The 21,897-nt window shown below is 61.7% G+C and overlaps 2 protein-coding genes across 3 annotated transcripts in view; one reads left to right on the forward strand and one right to left on the reverse strand.

Moving 5' to 3' along the window:
* Positions 1-14,698, reverse strand: part of WWP2 (WW domain containing E3 ubiquitin protein ligase 2) — a 37,853-nt gene extending 23,155 nt beyond the window's left edge. For both annotated transcript variants that reach the window (XM_063141454.1, XM_063141452.1), the window contains exons 1-6: positions 14,654-14,698; positions 11,957-12,020; positions 9,553-9,700; positions 8,591-8,712; positions 2,878-3,015; positions 1,227-1,323 (exon numbers count right to left, since the gene is read on the reverse strand). In XM_063141454.1, coding sequence (XP_062997524.1) covers positions 1,227-1,323; positions 2,878-3,015; positions 8,591-8,712; positions 9,553-9,700; positions 11,957-12,005 — 554 coding nt within the window. In that variant the 5' untranslated portion in view covers positions 12,006-12,020; positions 14,654-14,698. The remainder of the gene's footprint in view (positions 1-1,226; positions 1,324-2,877; positions 3,016-8,590; positions 8,713-9,552; positions 9,701-11,956; positions 12,021-14,653) is intronic.
* Positions 14,699-15,129: 431 nt separating this feature from the next.
* On the forward strand, positions 15,130-21,550 carry NOB1 (NIN1 (RPN12) binding protein 1 homolog). The gene is made up of 9 exons (XM_063141208.1): positions 15,130-15,237; positions 15,680-15,812; positions 16,683-16,816; positions 17,385-17,456; positions 18,019-18,171; positions 18,300-18,521; positions 19,218-19,315; positions 19,415-19,559; positions 20,606-21,550. The coding sequence occupies exons 1-9, from the start codon at positions 15,175-15,177 to the stop codon at positions 20,873-20,875; spliced, it is 1,290 nt and encodes a 429-aa protein (XP_062997278.1). The 5' UTR covers positions 15,130-15,174; the 3' UTR covers positions 20,876-21,550.
* The last annotated feature ends 347 nt before the right edge of the window (positions 21,551-21,897 follow it).

The following is a 21,897-nucleotide window of genomic DNA, read 5'->3' on the forward strand; positions in this document are numbered from 1 at the left end:
TGAGCACCACTCCGCTCGAGAAAAAGCCACACGCACCCAGGAAAGCAAACCCATTTCTGTGGCCCCCTGACCGGGAGGGGGAGCCCCACCTGGAGCAACCGGGGGCCCGGACCCCAGCCGGAGCCAGGAGCCCCACCCCCCCACCGCTGTTTCCACCCGCACTAGTCCAGCTTCAGAGGGGCGGCTCCTTCTCCTCCTCCTCGCTGGGGAATGTGGCAGCCCAGGGGCAAAGGTTTTCTCAGGCCCATGCGACACGGAGGAAACCGGCTGATCACCCCATTTCTCTCCTGCTGCCCCCAGCAGCCCATGTCAGTGACAGATGATGATGATGATGATGATGATAAGCAGCAGCAGCAGAAGAAGAAAACCTTCAGAAACTGGGCCTGCCAAAATACATCCACACCACCATCCAGAAAGCAGTCATAATTAAAACATGCTCAATTGTCAGGAAATTCCTGAATCTGTAAAAGATGGCATGACTTGGCAAAGCCCGTCACGTCCCTCTAGAAAAACCACCATGAGCGAGAAAGAGCCAATAACCGTCATGGTAATAATACCACACGCCTTTCCCTGAAAGGAGAAGATGACCCCTGGGGCGGGGGGGGGGGGGTTGCTGGAAAGCCCCCAAAGCCCAGGGCTGCTCCAGGCAAGGGTGCTCAGCGCCTGGAGGCCGGCCCTCCCCAACCTGGCCTACAACGCGACTGGAGGGCTCCAGGTTGGGGAAGGCTGCTTGAGGCCACCTCTGACGGTTCCGCTCCAGCCCCCGAGCAGGGCTCTCAAGCTCCGGACAACCTTCCAACGTCCAGCACGTCTCCAGGCCTCATGGCGCTGCCCACACACCGCGGATGACGTGCGCTGCAAGACGTGAGGATAGGACGGACGGACAGGGAGCCCGACTCACGTCCAAGTGCCCCCCCCCTCAGCTGCAGGCACCAACTGCCAAATGCTCCCCCCATCCCCAGAGGTTGAGCAGCCGCCGCCGCCGCCGCTGTCCATCAACCTTCCCGGCACACGCAGCCTGGCTACGGAAAACCGGACACGGCTCTCCCAGCCTCTGCTGCCCACACAGCCCTTCCTGGCCGCGCCCCGGGGCTCCGGTGGGCCTCTGGGCCTTTCGCCACCGCTTCCGCCTGTGCTGGGTGCTGCTTCTCACAACCGCCGTCATGGACCAGAACTCGCTGAGGACTCCTGCAGAGAGCCCAACCGGCACGTCGGGAGACTCTTACCTGGACCTGTTGCCAAAGCAGTTAGTGCTGGGGACCTGGTGCCGGTTCTCCGGGGAGGGCGCTGGGCCACCGGGGTCCCTCCCGGCCACCTGGGACCCTGAAAGTGTAAGGAAGCGAGAAACAGGTCAGAGAGGGACGCAGGCGTGCCAAAAGCCCAGCCCTGGTATGGCCGGTCAGTCACGTGCCCCCCCCCCACACAAGCAGCTGGACGACCGAGGCCAGCTGCCCACCCGACATTGGCCCATGCAGCCCTCTGCACTGATACCGCCGGGGAGGGACAGCAGCAGCAGTTTCCGGTTGTAGCCTTCAGCCAGCTTTCCCCAACCTGATGCCCTCCAGATGCATTGGAGGGCAATGACCCTGCTGGCTAGGAATGCTGGGAGATGCAGCCCACGCAGCTGGGGAAGACTGGCTGAAGGCTAGGGATGACGCAGGCTGCGACCTGGAGGAAGATGTCGGAGAAGCATGGAGCTAGGTCAGCAGGGGGGCAGAGCCTGGCGGGCGGCCATGTCCTCAGGGCAGCCTTGCTCGGGGGGGGGGGTGTCTTCCCCCAAGTACCCACCCTGCTCTGTGGCAAGCGGGGGCACCGTTCCTTCCTTCCTTCCTTCCCTCCCTCCCTCCCTCATCAGCTCTGCAGACCACATCCTCCCCAGAGTTGTGGCCATCTTTAGCTCTCCCCCATTTCTCTCTCGTGCCCTTGCCCAACGAGGTGAGGCAGGTGGTTACTAAGGACAGGGCCTGATCAATGGTGGCACCCTAGTTATGGACAGCCCACCTGGCGCCTACATTGCGTTCTTCTTGGCACTAGCTGAAAGCCGCCTTATTCCCCCGGGGCATTTTCATTTTTGTTGCTTTGAAATCTGTTCGTGTATTTTTAAATCTTTACACTGCTGCTGTTTTATTGTGCTGCATTTTATAGTTTAATTGTTGAGAACCATCCAGGGCACTTTGGCTACTGAGCGGTACGGAAATGTAATGAAAAAATAACTGAACTCCAGTCCGAGGTGGCCCCAGCCACGCCTTCAGCCAGGGCAGCTTGGGAGGGCGCCGGATTGGGGCTGGCTGGCTGAAGGCGACCACTGGAACGTGCTGCTGCCGTCCCTCCCCGGTGGTATCAGTGTGGAGGGCTGCATGTTGAAGCCACCGGGTCAACCTCAAACGGGTGGCAAGCTTCAGATGGGGTCGTCCAGCAGCTTGGGGCACCTGTGGGCTCGTCCCCAGGGCAGGAGCACCCATTGACTTCCACGGGCCTTGCCTTGCTAGGGTCGCCTCCCTGGGTACGAGGCCTCCCAGGACCCCAAAGGGAGTTGGGAGAGCCAGCGGCCACTCTGGGCTCAATCCTGAATGTTCCTCGCTTTGCAGTAACGTGGGAAGCACCTGGGAGCAGGGCCCCTGAGCACCCAAGCAGAGCTTTTCCTCCCCCACCACCAGGCAGCACCCATGTGGGATCAGGGTGCAGGGAGGGAGGGCTTCCGGCGGAACTCCCCCAATGGATCTGACACAGAGCAAGAGAGAGAGACAGAGAGAGAGAGAGAGAGAGAGAGAGAGAGAGAGAGAGAGAGAGAGCCAGCCCTCTCTGCCACCTTGACTGCCCAGGTGGCAGCCAGCAGCTGGCCTGGGAGGCATCCGCAGAGCCGGGCTCTCCACTCACCCTCCGCCACGATGCTGCCATTCGGCACGCTTCCCACGTCAACACCGGGCCCGTCCAGGAAAATCGTCAGCTCCCCGCCGGAGACAAGGCTGCCTTTGTTCTCCATCTGCAGGTTCAAGGTCAGCTGCTTGTTCTCCACTGTGAGGGACGAAGAAGGTGACAGGAGGGAAGCCGTTCGCCCCAGAGCAGCTGGGAGCCCCACCCGGCTGCCCTCACCTGGCCGCTGCCGCCACACCCTCCGGGCCACCAGCCTCACGGGCCGCGCAGCAGAGCCAGGCCTTCACCCACCAGCCCCGACCGACCGAGGAAGCGCCCCGACCCGGCTCCTGGCTGCCCTGCTGCTGAGCCCACTCTGCCAGCAGCTCCGCAGCTGGGGAGCCGCGCTTCTGCCCTGCCGGATGGAGCCCCTCAGGGAGGAGGCGGAAACGCCACGGCTCAGCGGGGAGAGAACCAGGCCCGCGCCCCAGCCCAGCCCTTCGGCAGCCGGGGACGCACTTGGCTCCTGTGGGGAGAAGGCCGGGCGCCACTCAGAGGCCCACCCCCCCAGCGGTCGCCCTGGGCAGCCCCCGGTGTGGAAAGCCCCCCAAAGCAGGGGGGGGGGGCTTTTGAATGGCAGCATCAAGAGGGGCGGGCGGGAAGCGCCTCTTAATACAGAAGCCGGCTCGGCAACACGGGCCAAAGGTGCACTCGGGGGATCCTCAAGCAAAGCCGGTTTGCTAAAGGTACAGCTGGAGTCGGGGCGGCAAAGCTCGGGCAAACCCTTGCCCCACACTGGCGCACGGAGCCTGGCCGCCGTGGTCTCCTCGCCCGCCGGCTGGCGCTGCAGGCCGCACAGACCCTCTTTGTCGCCTGCCCAGACAAGGTGCCTGTGTCTCCAGGCGGGCAGGGAACACCCCGCTCCCCTCCCTCCGCTTTATGGGAGGAAAACAAACACGGGCCACGCACCCCTCCGCCGCCAGCCCGGCTCGGCTCGCACAAAGGGACCTCACTGTGGCGGCAACCGGGGGTGGGGGGGCGCGCGCACAAAGCCAGGTTGTGTGTGCGCGTGAGCAGCAGTGCTGGGATTTGGGGAGGGGGCCGCCCCAGCCCTACACAAGGCTGCACCTCGCAGCCTCCGCCTGTCGCTCAGGCAGGCAGCAGCGCCATTCGAGAAGCGCACGTTTCGCGAGGGAGCGGCAGCGGCCACCAGCTCCAACAGAGCAGCCCGTCACAGCCCCCATGGAGGACGCGCCGGGGGAGTCCGCCCCAGGCCCATCAGCAGCCTCCTGAGGCAGAGGCACCCGGGTGCGCCTGCTCTCGAGGCGGAGGGATGCCACGGCCTCCCTCGGAACCAGGCGCAAAGCCTTGGAACGAGGGGTCTCCGCTGAGCTAAGTGGGGCTCACCCCCTTGATAGCGCTCTAGGGCAGCCACAGCCCCCCCTCTTGTGACGGTGCGTTCCGGAGTTGAACACTGCGTGGCACAAAGCGGCCCTTTCTTTGCCCTACCCTGAGAGCCGAGGGCTCCCTTGCCCTTGCCTTTTCTTTTGAACTCCCCTCGTTTGAGGCCCAGCATTGGGCAAAAGCCGGGATACAAATAATAACAATAATAATAATTAAAAAGCCCCCGCTGCTGCATTTGCTTTTCATCGCTTGTGTGCGGGGTGGGGTGGGGGGTGGGGTGGGTGTTCTTCAGCCCCTGGCTATCTGGGCTGCCCCTTTTAGCAGCCAGTGAGGGGTAGTGGTTAGACGAGTACTGGACCGGACTGGGGAGACCACTCAGCCATGAAATTCACAGCGGGGGGGGGGGGGGCTTTGGGCCAGGCCCCAGATGCTCAGCCTAACCTACCTCACAGGGTTGTTGTGAGAAGGGTGATCATGTAAGCCGCCTTGGGCTCCTTGGAGGAAAGGCATTACAGAAAGGCAACGAATGAATGAATAACTTCTCTGCCCCTTTTCAGCTCCACTGTCTCCTTTCTGGGAGGGGGTAACCCAAAGGGCACACGGCGTTCGAAACGCTGCCCTGGGGCTGTGGAGCTGGAGAGAGACACCCGCCGCTGCCGCCTTCTGCGGGGGGGGGGGAGGCATTCTCCCCCCACACCTGGAAGAACCTCGTCCCGGCAAGTGGAAGAGCAGCCTGGGCCCAGCCGCCTCAAGGGGGCAGGGATGGCTTCCACTGGCCAGGCTGCAATTCCACTTGCCAAGCGGCTCCAGCCGGCAGGGGACCCAGGGCAGCCAAAGCGCGCGGAAGGGGCACATGCCGGCCTCGGCCGACAGGCGAGGGACCGGGAACCGCTGGGGGCTGCGTGTGCGTGCGTGCGTGCGTGCCCCAGGATCATCCGGCGCCGTGAGGCTCACTTGATCAAAAGGCAGGATAGAAATCTTCGACATCAAAGAAAATGGACCAACGAGGCCACACTCTAGATGGGCGTTTGGCAGCCTTCCCCCTCTAGATGTGTGGATGCCAACCCCAAGCTGGCTGGGGGATGCTGGGTGTTGTAGTGCAAGACATCCGGAGGGCATTAGGTTGGGGAAGGCTGGTCGGAGGGCCTTGCATCATGGGCCGCTTTATTCTGACCCGTCCTGATAAGCCCGAGCACGGGAGGCGCCCGTCTTGCAGCCGCAGCCCACGGAGCGCGTCTCCGCCAGAACCCCCAGGCCCCTTTTCTGGGTGGCACCCACTGGCCGGCCTTTTCGTCGGGCGCTGGACAGAGGGCCCCAGCACTCACTTTCCTGCTGGGCGGGATCGTGAGGGAGGGGCTGGCAAAGGCGGGGCGGCAGGGAGCTCCTTCGAGGCCGCCTCCTGGGGGAGCAGCCCAGCCGCTCGGCTCACCCCTCCCTCCCTCCCTCGGTCCTGTCCCCACGGACAGACGGACGGCAGGGGGGGGGGGCAGGGGGGGGAACGGCCTCCAGCCTGTTCCTGGACCAATTCCTTGCGGTTGCAGCTCCAGCAGCCATGCCAGAGGCACAGCAGAAAAGGGAAGCAAATTCACAGACCTCTGCTGTGAAAGCATGGCCGGGTGTGTGGGGGGGGGGGCTCCCAAAACAAGAACCTTTTGATGCAACATGAGAAGGGGGAGTGTGCCATGTGCACGCTGCTGCTGCTGCAGCCTGGCGGCCTCCCCTCCCCTCGTTTGAGCGGTCCAACACAGCGGGCACCAAGAGGACTTGTTTTTACGCACACGCGCGCACACCCTGTTCTTCTGGGACACGGACACACACACACACACACACACACACACCCCCCCGTTCTGGGCAGGACCGCAATTTGGATCTAAGCTGCCGCGAGAGCCTTGCCAGGAGGCCGCGTTCCCAGCCTGGCCGGCGGGAGACAAGGGAGCTTCGGCTACAGGGCAGTATATAAATGTAAAAAATAAATATAGATAAATAAATAAATAAGAGCAGGTCCAAAGAGGGGGGGGAGCGGCCCCAGGCCCAGGGTCTCTCAAGCAGTCCCCAGGGCAAGCCTGAGAACGAAGAGCCCCTTGCGGGGCTGGAGATGCAAGCACGCTGTTTGATGTCCCACCCCACCCCGGAGCTGTTCCAGCCAAGGCGGCAGCCGTCTGGCTCCGATTAAGCCCATTCGCTCCCCACCCTCCGTCTTCCGAACGCGCTCCTCCTGCAGCTCCACAGGGGCTGGGAAAAGGTGGGGGGGTCCGGTTCTGAAACCCGGCTGTGAGCGGCAGAGAGTCCACCTGTGGCCACTGGCAGCAGGAGCTGCTCAGGCAACCAGCCCGAGTCTCTGGGCCGCAGCACGAAGGCTCAGCACCCGGCCGGAATGTCCCCAAACACAGCAAGAAGAAGCCCTTGGTTGGGCCGCTGCCCCCTCCTCCCCCCAGGATGGTGCTGAGCAACTCTGGCCCATCGCACGGCTCAGCCAGGGACAGGCTTGGACCAGCCGCTCCCCAGGTCCCCTCCAGAGCCCCTTCCCCAACCTGCCGCCCTCCAGTTCTGTGGGACTCCAACTCCCCGTAGGTCCAGCACATCTGGACACAGCGCCAGGATGGGGAAGGCGGCTCTAAGGGCCAACGCCGCCATTCTCGGCCCCTCGCAAGGAGGGAGGCACAAATGCTGCTTGCCCCAAAAGCCTTGGGAGCCGGCTGGCCAGGCTTGACTGGGTGAGCCCTCAGCAGGGGCCCCGCGCACCAGAGGGACACGGCTCAAGCGTCCCCCACTTCCCCCTCTGGAGTGGGGGGCTTCAAGGCCTCATCTCTGCAGCCAGGCAAAAAGCTGCCGGCCGCCTGTCTTCCCCCTCTTCCCTCCCTGCCCCACTTCCTTTCGTGTCGTGGCCTTCAGCAGCGAAGGTTCTGAGGCTAGGACTCGTGTCACGGATGGTCAGTGAGCCACTCTGAGCGCCTTTTCAGCTGGCGCTTGGGGCAGAAACATCTCAAACAAACAAACAGGCGGAGAACAGAGGCCCGGCTGTCACACACGGGCAGCTTGTTTTCTCACTCGTCATGCATCTTGTGTCTTGAAACCTGTCTGGAGGCCGAGGGACGGGCAGACGTTACATCAGGAAGCTGCCACCGCTCCCTCGAAGAGCAGGGGACGAGGGCTGCCCCTCCCTCCCCGGGCATGGAGGGGGGGCTCTTTGGGCGTGTGGTCATTGGAGCACTGGCCACACACGTACCGAGAGAGGGAGAAGGAGGAGGAGGAGGCAGCTGTGCCCTGGGCTCCCTAGCCAGGCCTGGGCCAGAACCCGCTCTAGTCTGGCTCACGTCAACCAGGAAAGGAAGCCTGCACCTCGGCCACGGGGCAGGAGCGTGCCCTGGGCCCCACGCGCTGCAAAGGCTGCGCTGTCGCTTTAAGGAGCCTCCCCTCATGGCCACTGCCAGGGAAAATTCGGTCTGCGCTGGGATCCAGGGGAGCCGTTTCCATTGGCTTCCCAAAACAGTTCCTCACCTCATGAAAGGAGCTTTGTGTCCAGCACAGGAGGAGGAGGAGGAGGGGCGGGAGGAGGGGCGGAAGGAGGGGGGCCCAGGTGGGGAAGGGAGTCCAAACCGGCTGGGAGGGGAGTCTAGAACGACCCACAGATCCACCAGGCAGGGTCTCCAACACCCACCCACACAGCTGGGCCCCCCCATTGCCTGGGCCCCCCCATTGCCTGGGCCCCCCCTTGCTCTGGGAGGTCCCTGTGGCCAGGAGTTCCTGAGCTGTGGGAGAAAGCACAGAGCAAGCGCAGACGGGCTCAGGCCTCAAGGGGCCTCCCTCCACCCCGCAGAACAGCCGTGCAGGAACAGGGGGGCTCTCTGCGCCTCTTTCCCCAGTGCAGCCCCTCTCAGCTTGGGTGCGGGTGGGGGGATGGCCGGGAGGAGGCGACGGAGGGAGCCTTTCCCTGGCTGGAGCCCCCTGAATAGAAGCCTTCATGCAGTGGGCGGCAGCCGCCGTGGGCCACTCCAGCGACCACAGGTGGCACCGGCAGCCAAGGGGCCTGGAGAGACGGAAGGAGCCTTCGCACGCGCGCACCGCCAGCAGCAGCAGCAGCCGCCTCCCTGAGCGCCAGACAGGCCTCCCGGCCCCTCACAAGGAGGCCTTGTCCCTTCCCGAGGCCAGGCCGCCTGCACCGCCGCCTCCAGGCCAGGGAGCGCTCCACCGGGGCAGGCACCTCACGGAGGAGCAGGGAACCCGGCAAGGCCGGAGGAGGAGGAGGAGGAGGAGGAGGAGGAGGAGGGCCGCCCCGAGCGCAGCAGGGGACGCGGGGCGCCACGGGAGGGGAGCCCGCCCGGCGGGGGCCTACCTTTGCCCTTGCTCTGCTTCAGCACGCTGGGGAGGCTGACCGAGGCCGTGCCCAGCAGCTCGTTGCGCAGCGTGTGGCAGCTCCACAGCTTCACGTCGAGGTGGCTTTGAGCCGTGACGTTCCTGGGGAAGGAGGAAGAAAACAAGCGCGTCGAACGGAGGGGCCAGGCTGCGGGATCGGGGCCAGGCAGGCCATGGGGGTGGCAGTCCAGGGGGGGTGATGAAGGCGGAGGCGCCGCCGTTGGCCATGCAAGGAAAGCCATCAGGCACATCACAACGAGCCACGGCGGTAAAAAAAAGGACGTGGCCTTCTGAACCCCCAACAGGCGTCTGAGCATCAGCAGAGGCGGCAAGTGCAGCCCAGGCACCGAGAGTCTGCATCCACGCCCCCCCCCCCAGCCCAGCCCTGTCTGTAGACGCAGGCAAAGGGCAGCGGACTTAAGAGACCAACGAATCCAAGGGCGGGGGGCTGCCGAGTGGGCTGCCGAGTCCCCTGCGAGGAGGGCTCTCCTGGGCCGAGGAAGGGGCAGGGGAGCCGGGCCGGGCCGGGCCGGGCCAGACAGCAGCCCCCTAGTCCAGCATTCTGTTCACACAGGGGCCACCCAGCCACAGAGATCTGGCACGGCCAGCACCTCTACCCTGGGCGATTCCCACAGCTGGATCTTCTGCCCTGCTGCCCGTGCTGGGGCAGGGGTGGAGCCCCGGCTGTGCGTGCTGACGGTCCCAGGGCCGAGCCCTGCCATCTCGGGCCCCAGAGTGCCTTCCCCGCCACTCGGTGGGGACCCCCGTGAGCTCCACGGCCCAAAGGCCTGGCTCAGGCCAAGGCCGGTTCCTAGAGCCCCACGTCCTCTTGCCTGCCTGAGCATCGCAAAGCAGTGCGGACTCCAGTGGGCAAACCCAGACGCTGCCCCAGCTCAGCCCCCCCTTCCCTGCCCCTCCCCCTCCGGGGCCCCAGGTCCTTACAGCAGAAGGCTCTCGTTCCAGAGCAGCTCAGCGCTCCCGATCCGCTTCCCCGTCTTCTTGGTCTCGCTGGCCAGCCCGTCTGCCGCCACCTCCACGAAGGAGGTGATGCGAGACTGGCGCCCATGGGCCTTGGGCTTCGCCGACACCACTGGAGGGGGAAAGGGGGCAGTAAGGGGCTGCTTCACGGTCCCGGGCTTGTGTGCCCCCTGCGCCCCTCCGGGACCACCTCTACCTGCGCAGACACTCATACATCCTTCATGCCAGCACAAGGCCCTAAGGACTAAGCCGACCCAAGAGCACAGCCACGCTCTCAATCTAAACGTGCTCGATTGCTCGTGGCTTCATGCAAAGCATCCTGGGAAGCGCAGTGTGTTGTGGGTGCCGGGAACCCCTCCCAAGCTACGCGCCTGCATTCCAAGCCACACGGGTTAGACACACACCAAGGCTTCCACCGTGGGAACTGGACGGGGGAGGGGGTCATCCCCCCAGCGTTCCAATGAATCTCCTCTTCGGGATCCGGAGCCAAACCCCAGCTGGAGAGCCCCAAAGGCTGCCGAGTGCCTAGAGAGCTGGGGCCGACCTTTCAAGCCGCTGGCAGGACGAGAGCCAACCCCGCTGCGGCTGCCCAGGGAAGCGAGAGCGAGTGCCGGTGTGGGGAGCCCCCTGGTGGCACAGGGTGGCCGCTGCCTCCCTCACAGCTGGCCAGGCCCAGCTGTTGCGAGGCGGCGGCCCACCAGACAGCTTCCCTCTCCCTGGGATGCAGGCAGGCCGCTGTCCACACGGGGCCTGGCACCCGCGGCCAAGCTAGAAAGCGGAGCCTCTTTGGGCCGGGGAGAGCGTCACATTCAGGCCTTAGGAGCGGCCCAACTGCACGTTGCTGGCTCACGATAAACCAGAAGGCAAAAGCGAAACCTGTAGGCATCTTGTTAAACTCTTGTAACGGGGAGACAACCTGAAGAATCAAACGCCCCAAATACCTGCCGACAGAGTGCAAGAGGCTTGGCGTTATGTCGCACACGTGGAGAGACGGAGAGCAACGGCTCCTGGGACATGGAAGAGGCCCAGTGAACAAGCCTGGCTCAGTCCGTCATTCCTCTCTGAACTGGACCCACGGCTTCCGGGGCCAGGAAGGAGTCAGCCAAGCAGCCCACTCTCCGCCCGCTCCATACACACACACCTGCCCCCCATGTCGGTATGGAGCAAAGCTGAAGAGGAAGCCTCTCTGCTCCCCTCCGAACTGACAGCGAGAGGGAAGGAGGCCTGCCAACTCCAGGCCCTCTTGGCAAGCTCTAGCACAGCCTTGTCCTGCTCAGTGCCCTCCGGAGGTGTTGAACTACAACCCCCAACATTTCCAGCAGAAAGTTGGGAGATGAAGTCCAGCACCTCCAGAGGGCACCAGTTTGGGGAAAGCTGCTCTAGACAACAGGTCAGACTAAGCCCCGACAGGACGAAGCTCTTGCAGCAAACTCACTGGGAGGGATTTCCCCTCGGGCACGGAAATGCTGGCTCACGCTAAGGAAAAGTCAGCCTGGCTCTGGGGGCCGCAAACGAGCAGCTGAGACCGGAAGGCAACCGCAAGTGAGGCAGAGGCCTTCCATGGGCCCAACCAGGGCCCTGCGCGCAATGCAGGCTTTCAAGTAATACAGGACTCTGGGCATGTTTAGCCTGGAGAAGAGAAGATTGAGGGGAGACATGAGAGCCCTCTTCAAATACTTAAAAGGTTGTCACACAGAGGAGGGCCAGGATCTCTTCTCGATCCTCCCAGAGTGCAGGACATGGAATAATGGGCTCAAGTGACAGGAAGCCAGATTCCGGCTGGACATCAGGAAAAACATCCTGATGGTTAGAGCAGCACGACAATGGAACTAGTTCCCTAGGGAGGTTGTGGGCTCTCCCACACTTGGCCTTCAAGAGGCAGCTGGACAACCCTCTGTCAGGAATGCTTTAAGGTGGATTCCTGCATTGAGCAGGGGGTTGGACTCGATGGCCTTCGAGGCCCCTTCCAACTCTAGTATTCCATGATTCTATGATTCAGAGTCAGGTGCTTAATGCCAAGAGAGACGAGTGTAAACCAACCTACTCTTCTTTTCTAAGAACACTCAGCACCAGCTCGGATACGTGAAATCATCTCTCCCCATACGTTTCACTGACCCTCCGTGCACACGTGCACCGCCCCCACCAAAAGTCTTTGCTCAGCAGAATTAGTTTACAGTTCTGTATAACTCAAAAGCTCCTATTCAACATTTCGAAGGTTTGTCGAGCCGCCCTTGCTTTCCGGGCCCAAAGGAGTTCCAAATATTCTGGCCTGAGACGGGCCAACGGCAGCCTCCCCCCTCCCCGCTCTCAAAGACCCGCTGAAGCTGATGGGAGCCGGCTTGGGCTGGAGGGGCTCCCCCAGACTCACCTTTCACAGTGAGCAGAGATTTCTCTCCAGGCAGCCCCGCGGAGGCCATCTCATCATCAGGAGCCTGTGAGAGAGAGAGAGATATGGCCCACATGGCCTCTGAGGGGCAGCAAGGAAGCCCCCTCTGAGCTCCGGCCCTAGGCATACAGCGGGGGCTCCCAGCCCCAGGGTGGACCAAGGCAGCCCCCCCCCCCCGCCCCATCAATGCTCCTCCTTTTGAGGCAGTGTCACACAGCAGCGCAATGGCAGCCAGGGCTTCGCACGGGCATCCCCAAACCCAGGAATTTGCTTCCTGCTGCTTCTCTCAACGTTGCCCCTTTGGCTCAGCACAGGAAGTGTTTTGCTTCCCCCCCCTCGCCCCCCCCAACAGCCTCAGGCACTCTGCACCCTCCACATGTAGGGCTCATCCAGCTGTTGGGTTCTGAGCCTGGAAAGGGCAGAGCTGCCTGGGGACAACCCACAGTACCCCAGACCCAGCATGAGCTCAGAGGAAGGGAACCACTTCCTGCAGTCACCAGGCCCTTGGTGTGTCTCACCACGTGTGTGTGTGCACACGCGTGGTGGTTGGGGGTTTTCCCACCACTGATCGAGATGGCAAAGGGACAAGGAAGTGCGGAGCTCCAGGGCACAGCCGAAGAGGCCACAGAGACATCACAGGCAGCGCCAGCATTGCTCCTCCACAGCTCACTCCTGCCCCATGGCAAGTTCCAGCTAAGAGAAGCTGAGGGAGTCTTTGGCTCAGCTCACAACAAGAGGAGGAGATGTAAAAACACAGGCGACCTCTTCTTCAGGCTAGAGCTGCAAGCTGTTAGGCCCCAGGGTGGGCAGCCTGTCTGTGTGTTTAAGCCTCTGGACGGCAGATGTGCCCGTGAGATAAGCAGAAGAAAACAGGAAGGTCCCTCCTGGCTGCGTTTCCTCCCTCACTTTGCCCCCCCCCTCCCTCCAGGGAGCTGGTCGATTCTGGCTGTAGATCTCCAAGAGCAACCAGAGCCAGCAAACAGAGACGGCTCGTAACAACACAGACATGAGTCTGGCAACCACGCAAGCTGCTCAGGAGGAACCCCACTAATCATTAACGCATTCCATCACCAGGCAGGTATCTCGCTCCCGTGAGCCCTGCCTGGTGTGAAGGTGAACGGGCGGCACGCGTAGCCAGTCACTTCCTCCTCAGTGATCCCCGGTGCCCCTCCAGACAGGACCAAAGACTGAGTTTAGCAGAGCGGAAAGGGGTTGGGCTGAGATCAATCAGGTAGGACTCGGCTCTACCCAAAGAACAGCGATACTGATGGTTCCTTCCAGAAAGAAACACAACAGGCAAACCGGAAGTCCAAAAGTCCGAAGCACAGCTATGCGGGGAGCAGCGGGAAAAGCCACTCAGCCATCCTCAAGACGTGCATCAGCAGTCGTTCACCTGACAGAGAGCTGAAGGCGATGCCCTTGCCTTATCTTGAAATAGCACGTTCCCTCCGGGATGCTTCCTGGAAACACTGCTCGGCCTTTAAAGAGGCCCAAGTTTCCCCTGCAAAACCAGGAAAGAAATCCCCAGGCTCACTTGCCTCTCTTTGGTCAAACAGTGTCACACGCAGCTCAGGGGGCTGTGCCTACTCACACGTAATGGTGGCAGGCAGGCAATCAACCATTTCAAGAAGCAAAAATGCCTTAGTCTTTGCCCATGCATGCAGTCAGCATGTGAAGAACCGTTCTGACGGAAGTGGCAGGTCCCAGACTGTAAACAATGCAACAAATGGAGCAGTGCAAACTTCCCCTTAGTCAAAGCAAAGAAGTGGAACAGACCCCAAGGAAGTCACGGTGCCTGTAGCAAAAGCCATCCACAAGGGCCATCTGGCAATCGCATCAAAGAAAGAAGAGCATCCAACGGCATGATGCAGGCCTGCCCCCCACCCCGCCCCCCACTTCCAGCAAGGGCTTGCAAATCAAAGCAGCCGCAGAAAACACAACACACAGGTTGTCTGGACTATTCCACTTGGTGCAGAACAGGGCAACCTGGCGCCCTCGTCCCTCCCCCCCCCACACACACACACCTGTGGAGGTCACAGAAGCCCATTTCTCCCGGGTGGTGGTGGTGGCAGCGGGGGGGGTGGATGGGGGAATTCTGCACTGGCTCCTAATACTAGCCCAGACAAAGGGCCTGAAGGAGCTGGGGCCATGTGTGCCTTGGAGGATACTGCTGCCTCTTTTCCCCTCCCCAGCTGATGCCCTCCTACACCTCTCTAGCATAGCTGGTTGGGCGATTCTGGGAGCTGTAGTCCAGCACATCTGGAGGGCGCCAGGTTGGGGGAGGCTGCCTTAAGGATGCCCCCTTCCAAGCAGCAGGCTCAGACGGCAGAGAAAGAGCTCTGGCCCTCGCCAAAGCCTGAGCCCGAGCGCCTTCTGGGAGGGGCAGAGCAGAGCGGCCAGGGGCGGGGGCTGCAGACCCGGGCTGCAGGCGGGGCGGGGAGGGCCGCGGCGCTGGCCAGGCGGAAGCCCCTGCCCGGGCTCTGGCTTCCCCGCCGCTCGCCCGCTTGGCCCGCGCTGCTGCCGCTGCCCGGAGGAGGGGACATCCGTCCCGCGAAGTCCCCGGAGCTCCGCGCTTCCCTCGCTGGCCGTGGGCCCGCGAAGGGCTGCTGCCCGCCTTGGGCCGCCGCGGGAGGGGGCTGCGCGTCGCCCCCCACGGCCCCGCCCCGCTACCGGACTTACCGGCGACAGTTCAGCTTCTTCCCACTTCCGCCTACTCTAGTCACTGGTCATGTGACACATCACATGATACGCAGCTCGGAAGTAGAAGAGCAGACCACGGAGGCGGAGTGGCTAGAGCGGAGCGGCAATAATAATAACAACAACAACAACAACACTTTCCCCATCGCCACCACCTCAGGAGGAGGAGGAGCAGCGGCAACATTAAACGCAATATTTATTTATTAACATTAAATGCAATGTTTATTTATTAACATTAAATGCAATATTTATTTTTTAGCATTAAATGCACTGTTTATGTATTAACATTGAATGCAATATCCGTCCATCTCCCTTTCTGCTCCGCCCCGTAGAAAAGCACCGAGCACGACGGGCCTCGGGCAGCGGCAGCGAGGGGGCAAAGGAACTGCAGCTCCCGGCATGCCTTCCTCCCCTCGCAGCCCGTGCACTGCAAGTCCCGGCATGCTCCGGGGGAGGGACTGCACTTCCCGGCGTGCCCCACGACCGCCGCGGTGCGGGTCAAGATGGCTCCCGTGGAGCACGTTGTGGCCGACGCCGGCGCCTTCCTGCGGGCAGCCCCGCTTCAGGTACCGGGGCGGGCGAATGACCCCGACTCCCATCAGCCACAGCTGGCACGGCCACTGCTTCGGGGTGGGACGGTGGGTGGCCCCGCTTCCCCCAGCCCTGGTCCAAACCACTGGCAGCCTTCCCCAACCTGGCGCCCTCCAGGTGTGCTTGGACTGCAGCTCCCATCATCCCCGGGCATTGGCCATGCTGGCAGCAGGATGCTGGGAGCTACAGTCCCGGGCAGCTCCTCCCTTGGGCTCCTGGAGACCCCTTGCGGGTCGTTGGCTCCTTCCTGCGCTGCCCAAAAGCCCCCCAGCAGGGAGGGGGAGGAGGAAGGCGGGGTGGGGGTGGGGGTGGGGGCCGGGGCCGCCCCTCCCCCTCAGCCCAGTCGGGACCCCCCACCCCCACCCCTTGGTGCCCCCTGGCAGCAGCCCCTGTGGGTCTTTTCCTCCTCACTGGCAGGAGATTGGCAGGAACGTCTACACGATCCGTGAAGTGGTGGCCGAGATCCGGGACAAGGAGACCAGGCGGCGGCTGGCGGTGCTGCCCTATCAGCTCCACTTCAAGCAGCCTTTCCCCGAATACGTGCGCCTGGGTGAGTGGCCGGCGCTCTCGGACCCCAGCATCCATGCTTCTGGCCCCGCACTTCCAAGCCCTCTCTTTAAAAAACGGCGCCTCTGGACTCGATACGGACGTAACTAGCGGAAACTAGGCGCCACCACGGCGTCACTCAATGCCGCTCCGGTAGCATCTCTGGGACCGGGGCCAGGGGAGGAAACGCAAAGGCCAGGCTTGCAGGATCGACTGGGTTCTTTATTCAAATCCTGAGCGCCACGAGCAAAAGGCAAATGCTTCACGTTAGCTAATTCTGAGCTCTCTCTCTGGGTTTTGTTTTGCGTGTCCTTCCACGCGCCCCTCTGCCAGCTCCCCTGAGCGTTCTTCATTTCAGCAGTACTTTTTCCCAATTGGGGGAAGCGGGAAGTTCCAAAAGGATGGTGCAAAACACAGCCGTGTGCGCAGGGCCCGAGGCTGGTTGTGTGGCGCCTGTTTCGGCAGTTGTTTCTGGGCACCATTCAAAGCACTGGTTCTGACCTCTGAAGCCCCAATCTGAGGACGCCTGGGGCGGAGCGCAGGATTGCTCCCAGACAGAGTTGTTGATTCACGCCAGTATTTTGCTCTACTCTGTTGTAACTTGTTTTTCCTGTGTTCTGTTTTTGTTCTGTGCTCCTTTATTTTGGAAGCTGCTTTCAGATTCTTGGCAAAAAAGCAGCTGTTCAGTGTTTTCCTCAGATAAATGAACTAAAGCCGTCCAGGAGCAGAGATCTGGGCCGACGGGCTTCGTTGCTCTTCAGTGTTCTCTGGTGCCCTGTTCCACGTTCCTCCCGCCCCCTGCGAAAACGTGCGACTTCCTCACGCTGCTTCTCTGCATATGGATTCATTTACAAAACCTTCTTTTGTTTTGTAGTGACGGAGTTTTCCAAGAAGACGGGCGACTACCCCAGCCTTTCGGCCACCGACATCCAGGTTCTGGCCTTGACCTACCAGCTGGAAGCTGAGAACGTTGGTGTGGCCCACTTGAAGAAAGAGCCGGAGCAGAAGGTGGCTCGGGTTTTTTTTACTGATTATTCATCCGGCAGTCCCAGGATGTCTTTCTCTGATGGGTTCACCGCAATTGCATGCTGCCCGAGGGCTGCCGTGGTCTTGCCAAGTGGCCGTCCTTTGGTGGGGGGTCTTGCGTGGGTAGAGGAGCTGCAGCAGTACACCCAGCATCCCTTGTTCCTCTCACCCAGGCTTCTCCAACCTGGTGCCCTCCAGATGGGTGGGGCTACACTACAGGGCACCAGTTCAGTCTGCAGGACTCTTGGAGGTGGCGGGAAGAGCCCCCGGTCAAAGCGCAGGACTCTGTAGCCGCCGGCTGCAAAGGTCGGGAGCCCAGGGCGGAGGGGGGGGTCTCTTTCCCTCAGCTGCAAGTTCCAAAGAGGCCCCTTCAGTGGTGCCTCCTTGCTGCCCTCCTCAGCCGCCCTCTGTCTTGAGGGCAGCGCCATCCTCTGGTCAGACGAGGGAAGGCGGACGGGGTTCAGGGGCCCCCAGCTGCTGCCAGGACCTGCTCTCTGCCCCACGTGCCTCATTTCTCCCCCATTCTTCCCTCCCCACGGGGTCTTTGCAGGTAACGCTCAGCTCGACGACCCAGCACCCCGAGGCCCCAGTGCGTGTCGCTGGCTTCCACCTCCCTGCCAAGGTAACTTCCTGCCGGAGCTCCCCCAGACTCCTCCCGTTCTTCCTGGAAAGGGGGCAGCACAGCAGAGCCTGGCCATGCGTCTCCCCTGGGGTGGGGGGATGTGGCAGCTGGGGATGGTTACAGGGAGGGGGAAATGCTGCTGCCAGGGCCCAGAGCAGGGAAGGGCCCTGGGGCTTCTGTCGAGCCGCTGTGAAGGCCTGTGGCTCCACGCCTTCCTCCTGCAAGGGTCCGGGAGCCGTTTGCCCTCTCCTGGAGCCATTAGGAAGCAGCAGCATCCACACCCGGCTCCTCCGTGCCAGCCGCGGAAGGAGGACTGCTGGGGGGGGGGGGCTGCTTGGCCTGCTGAGTTCAGCCCCCCGCAGCAGCAGCACCTCCAGGCAGGGCTGTGAAAGCCCCCTCCCTGCCTGAGGCCCTGCAGAGCTGCTGCCGCTGCCAGTCAGTGCCGCCTATATGGGGGTAGCTGGACTGAGCGCTCCTTAGGCAGCCACACACACACACTCACACTCACCCGTCAGCTGGCGACTGCCCTGCACTAGCTTTCCTTTTGCACCTCCCTCCCTAGACCAAACGCCCTGGGGGTGAAAAGCGCCTTTCGGCTGCGGGCGGCAGAGAACGCGCAGACTCCGCCGGGCCCGAGCTGGCCTCCGAGTTTGGCTCCTTCCTCTTCTGGAGGCCTCCCCTGCCCAGTATCGAGGAGGACCTGCAGGCCCTGCTGGTGAGAGCCCCCCAGCGCCCTCCCCTTCTTTCTCGGACTCCATGGGCCACTCGACGGGGACACGGGCACCGCCTCGGCAGGTGTGGTGCTGCTCTGTGGATCTGTCCCAATTGACCTGTCTCCCGCAGAAAGCTGACGCCGTCCGTGCTGAGCCCGAGGATCCCAACACCCAGGAGAGTGGAGAGGACAGCGCAGAGGAGGAGGAGGAGGAAGAGGAGGAGGAGGAGGAGGAGGAGGGCGGCGGTTGGATCACACCCAGCAACCTCAAGCAGGTCCAGCAGGGCCTGGGCCACGGCGATGAGCCGACCGGCGTGCAGGTTGGCTGCGTCACCACCGACTTCGCCATGCAGGCAAGTGGGGGCTGCCTGAGACCCGGGGGTGGGCGGCAGAGAAGGAGGGGGGCTGCAGGCCTGGCCAGCTTGCCGGCCCTGGTTCCATCCACACCGGCTTGCTTGCGGAGGAGCGCAGGATGGCCGAGTGCTTCTTGGCGCTTTTACGGAATGAAATGACTGCGAGGAAGAGGCCGGCGCTGGGAACGGGGCTTCCCTGGGCGGACTCTGGAGAGCCGCACCGAGTGGGGGAAGGAGGAGGGCCAAGGCTTCTTGCAGGTTAGGGAGCTGGGTAGCTAAAGGCAAGAGGGCGCTTGGGGATCTTTGCAGAAGACGCGGGTCACAAGGAGGCGCGGGGGAGGGGTCCAGAAGGCTGTGCGGGGAGGGGGGAGGGGACGCCACCTGTGTGTCCCAATTTGGGCTCAAAGCAGAGGCAGCTTGTAACTCCCGTCCAGGGGTGGAACAGAGTCCATCCAGTCAGTAGTGTGGGGGGGGGGAGGGAAGCAAACTTCCGAAACCAGTGCCAGCCCTCCCTGATTCAGGGCAAGCCCCAGACCTCGGCTCAAGCCAGCCCTGAACCCGCAGCCTGCAGTGTGCCCAGCACCTCCTGGCCCTAGGAGGGACTTCCCTCTGCTGATGCTGGCCGGGCGGGCGGGCGAGAAGCTGGCTGGGGCTCTGGCCCCCTCTTTGGCCGACTTCCCCTTCCTTCCCTTGCAGAACGTCCTGCTGCAGCTGGGGCTGCACGTGCTGGCGGTGAACGGCCTGCTGATCCGGCACGCCCGGAGCTACATCCTGCGCTGCCACGGCTGCTTCAAGTAAGTCTCTTGCCAGGGCCTGCCCGGGACAGCAGCTGCCCCCAAGCCTCACGGCCTGGGCTACCGTGACGCTCACCTGGCATCATTGCTTTCCTCTAGGATGACGTCCGAAATGACCCGGCTCTTCTGCCCTCACTGCGGGAACAAAACACTGAAGAAGGTGGCGGCCACCGTGGAGGACGACGGCGGCCTCCGGGTGCATTTTTCCCGGAACCCAAAGGTCTTGAACCCGCGTGGACTCCGGGTGAGTGGGGTTTCGCTCTGGGCCACTGCCAGCACTTCCTGTGCCCCCGTCACCGCCCTCCGTGGCTTTTCCACACTCCTCTCAGCTGCTGCGGGGGCTGCCGACCCCCTGGGCCCCGCTCCACTTTTCCTCATGCGAAAGAGCAGCCAAGGGCATTGTCTTGCTGAGTCTGTGTTTGTGAGTGGGAGAATGGGCATCAATTGCCCGGGTGTTTCAGTGTAAGCAGGTGCAAATGATGCACATTGGGGCAAAAAAATAAGCTGGTAGGATCTGAGCTGGCGGTGACTGACCGAGACGAGGCCTTGGGGTTGTGGCGGGCAGCTTGAGGAAAACGTCAACCCAGAGTATTCTGTATTAGGCGTAATTAGGAAAAGAATTGAAAATAGATCTGCCAAGACCACACTGCCCTTGCGCAAATCTTTGTGCAACCAGACTTGGAATACGGTTCCGGTTACCGCACCTAAAACTGATATTGTAGAGTTGGAACGGCTGCAGAAAAAGGCAACTGACGTTCTCAAGGGGCCGGAGCAACTCCCGTGTGAAGGAAGGTTACGGCAGCTGGGATAGTTTAGTGTAGGAAAAAAGTGAGTGAGGGAAGACGTGGTGGTGGTGTACAGAATTATGCCTGGTGTGGCAAGAGTGGACAGGGAGACCCTTTTCTCCCTCTCCCATAATATTAGAACCCAACGGGGTCATTCCATGAAGCCGATTGTTGGGAGGTTCAGGACAGATAACAGGACGTACTTCTTCACACAGCGCTTAATTAAACTATGGAATTCACTTCCGCAAGATGTAGCGATGGCTTTAAAAGGGGGTTAGACACATTCCCGGAGGAGAAGGCTATCAATGGCTACCAATCCTGGTGTCAGAGGAAGTCTGCCTCTGTACGTCAGTTGCTGGGGAACATGGGCCTGAGGGTGCTGTTGCCCCCGTGTCCGACTTCTGGGTTCCCCATGGTTGGCTGATGTGTGAACAGAGTGCTGGCTTCGCTAGGCCCGGCCGGGGCCTGAGGCTCCTCTGAGGCTCTTCTGCGTCCCTCTCCGCAGTACTCGCTCCCCGCTCCTCAGGGCGGCAAGCACGCAAACAACCCCCAGCTGACGGAGGACCAGCACTTCCCCCAGCAACGGCTCTCCCGCAAGGCCAGGCAGAAGACGGACGTCTTCAACCCCGATTACATCGCAGGGGTTTCTCCGTTTGTGGAGAACGACATCTACAGCCGGGCTGCCAACCTGCAGATCCGGGACGCCGCGCTGGGCGCAGGCAGGAGGCGCCTGAATCCCAACACAGCAGCCAGGAAGTTTGGGAAGAAGCGATGAAGCGGGGAGGGACGGCCGCCTGCCCGGGCCACTGGCGGCGAGCGGACACTTTGCTTTTCCAAAGGGTTTGTGAGAAGGCAGGACTTGGGCGACCTGCCTGTGCAGGGAAGCGCTGTGCTTCCGAGGCAGTGGACAGAAAGGGGAGGGGAGGGCGCGGCATCTCCGAAGGCCCCTCAAGCCATCCGGCACGTGGCCGTGTGCCCCCTCCCACGCAACAGACTCAGCAGCAGCAGCTGCCATCTTCCGAATAAACCAGGCCCTTTCTGCGTTCCGTCTCCATCTTCTGTAAAGTGGGGGAAACGTTGCTTTCTGGTGCCAGGAGGAAAGGCCACCAGCTCAGCAGTTTGGGGTGGGGGTGGGGTGGGGGGACTGGCACGCCTCCTAGATCCACCCAACACCGTGGGGTTTGACATGGGCGCTTGCTTCCTGGCGTTTCTTTGCACTGGTGGTAGAGGTCAAGGGCAGAAGGCGGTGGCCGTCCCTTCTTTTTACGACCAGTTTTTCGGCTGGAGCCCCCCCTCCCCCCATGTCTGCTGGGCCATCTCGTATCAAGCTGCTGGCTGGGAGCCTTTAGGCGTGGGTGTTCAAAGCCAAAATGAAGGAGAGGGAATGGCTAGATTTGTGGTGAACACCCAAGCACACACCTTCGCTGGATTAAATCCTCTTTGTTCGGAACTCTTGCATTGGAAAATTACTTATTTATTTATTTATTTATTATTTATTTATTTATTACATTTCTATACCGCCCAACAGCCGAAGCTCTCTGGGCGGCTCACAAAAATTAAAACCATAATAAAACAACCAATAGGTTAAAAGCACAAATACAAAATACAGTATAAAAAGCACAATCAGGATAAAACCACGCAGCAAAATTGATATGAGATTAAAATACAGAGTTAAAGCAGTGAAATTTAAATTTAAGTTAAAATTAAGTGTTAAAATACTGAGAGAATAAAAAGGTCTTCAGCTGGCAATGAAAGGAGTACAGTGTAGGCGCCAGGCGGACCTCTCTGGGGAGCTCA

This window comes from Elgaria multicarinata, chromosome 14 (genome assembly GCF_023053635.1).
Source record: "Elgaria multicarinata webbii isolate HBS135686 ecotype San Diego chromosome 14, rElgMul1.1.pri, whole genome shotgun sequence".
NCBI classification, from domain to species: Eukaryota; Metazoa; Chordata; class Lepidosauria; order Squamata; family Anguidae; genus Elgaria; species Elgaria multicarinata.

Bases quoted from the DNA above. Each gene is read 5' to 3' on its own strand.
- NOB1 (XM_063141208.1), top strand. From the start codon at position 15,175: ATGGCTCCCGTGGAGCACGTTGTGGCCGACGCCGGCGCCTTCCTGCGG. The intron at 15,238-15,679 runs GTACCGGGGCGG...CCTCACTGGCAG, and splicing joins TGCGGGCAGCCCCGCTTCAG to GAGATTGGCAGGAACGTCTA. The intron at 19,560-20,605 runs GTGAGTGGGGTT...CCCTCTCCGCAG, and splicing joins TGAACCCGCGTGGACTCCGG to TACTCGCTCCCCGCTCCTCA.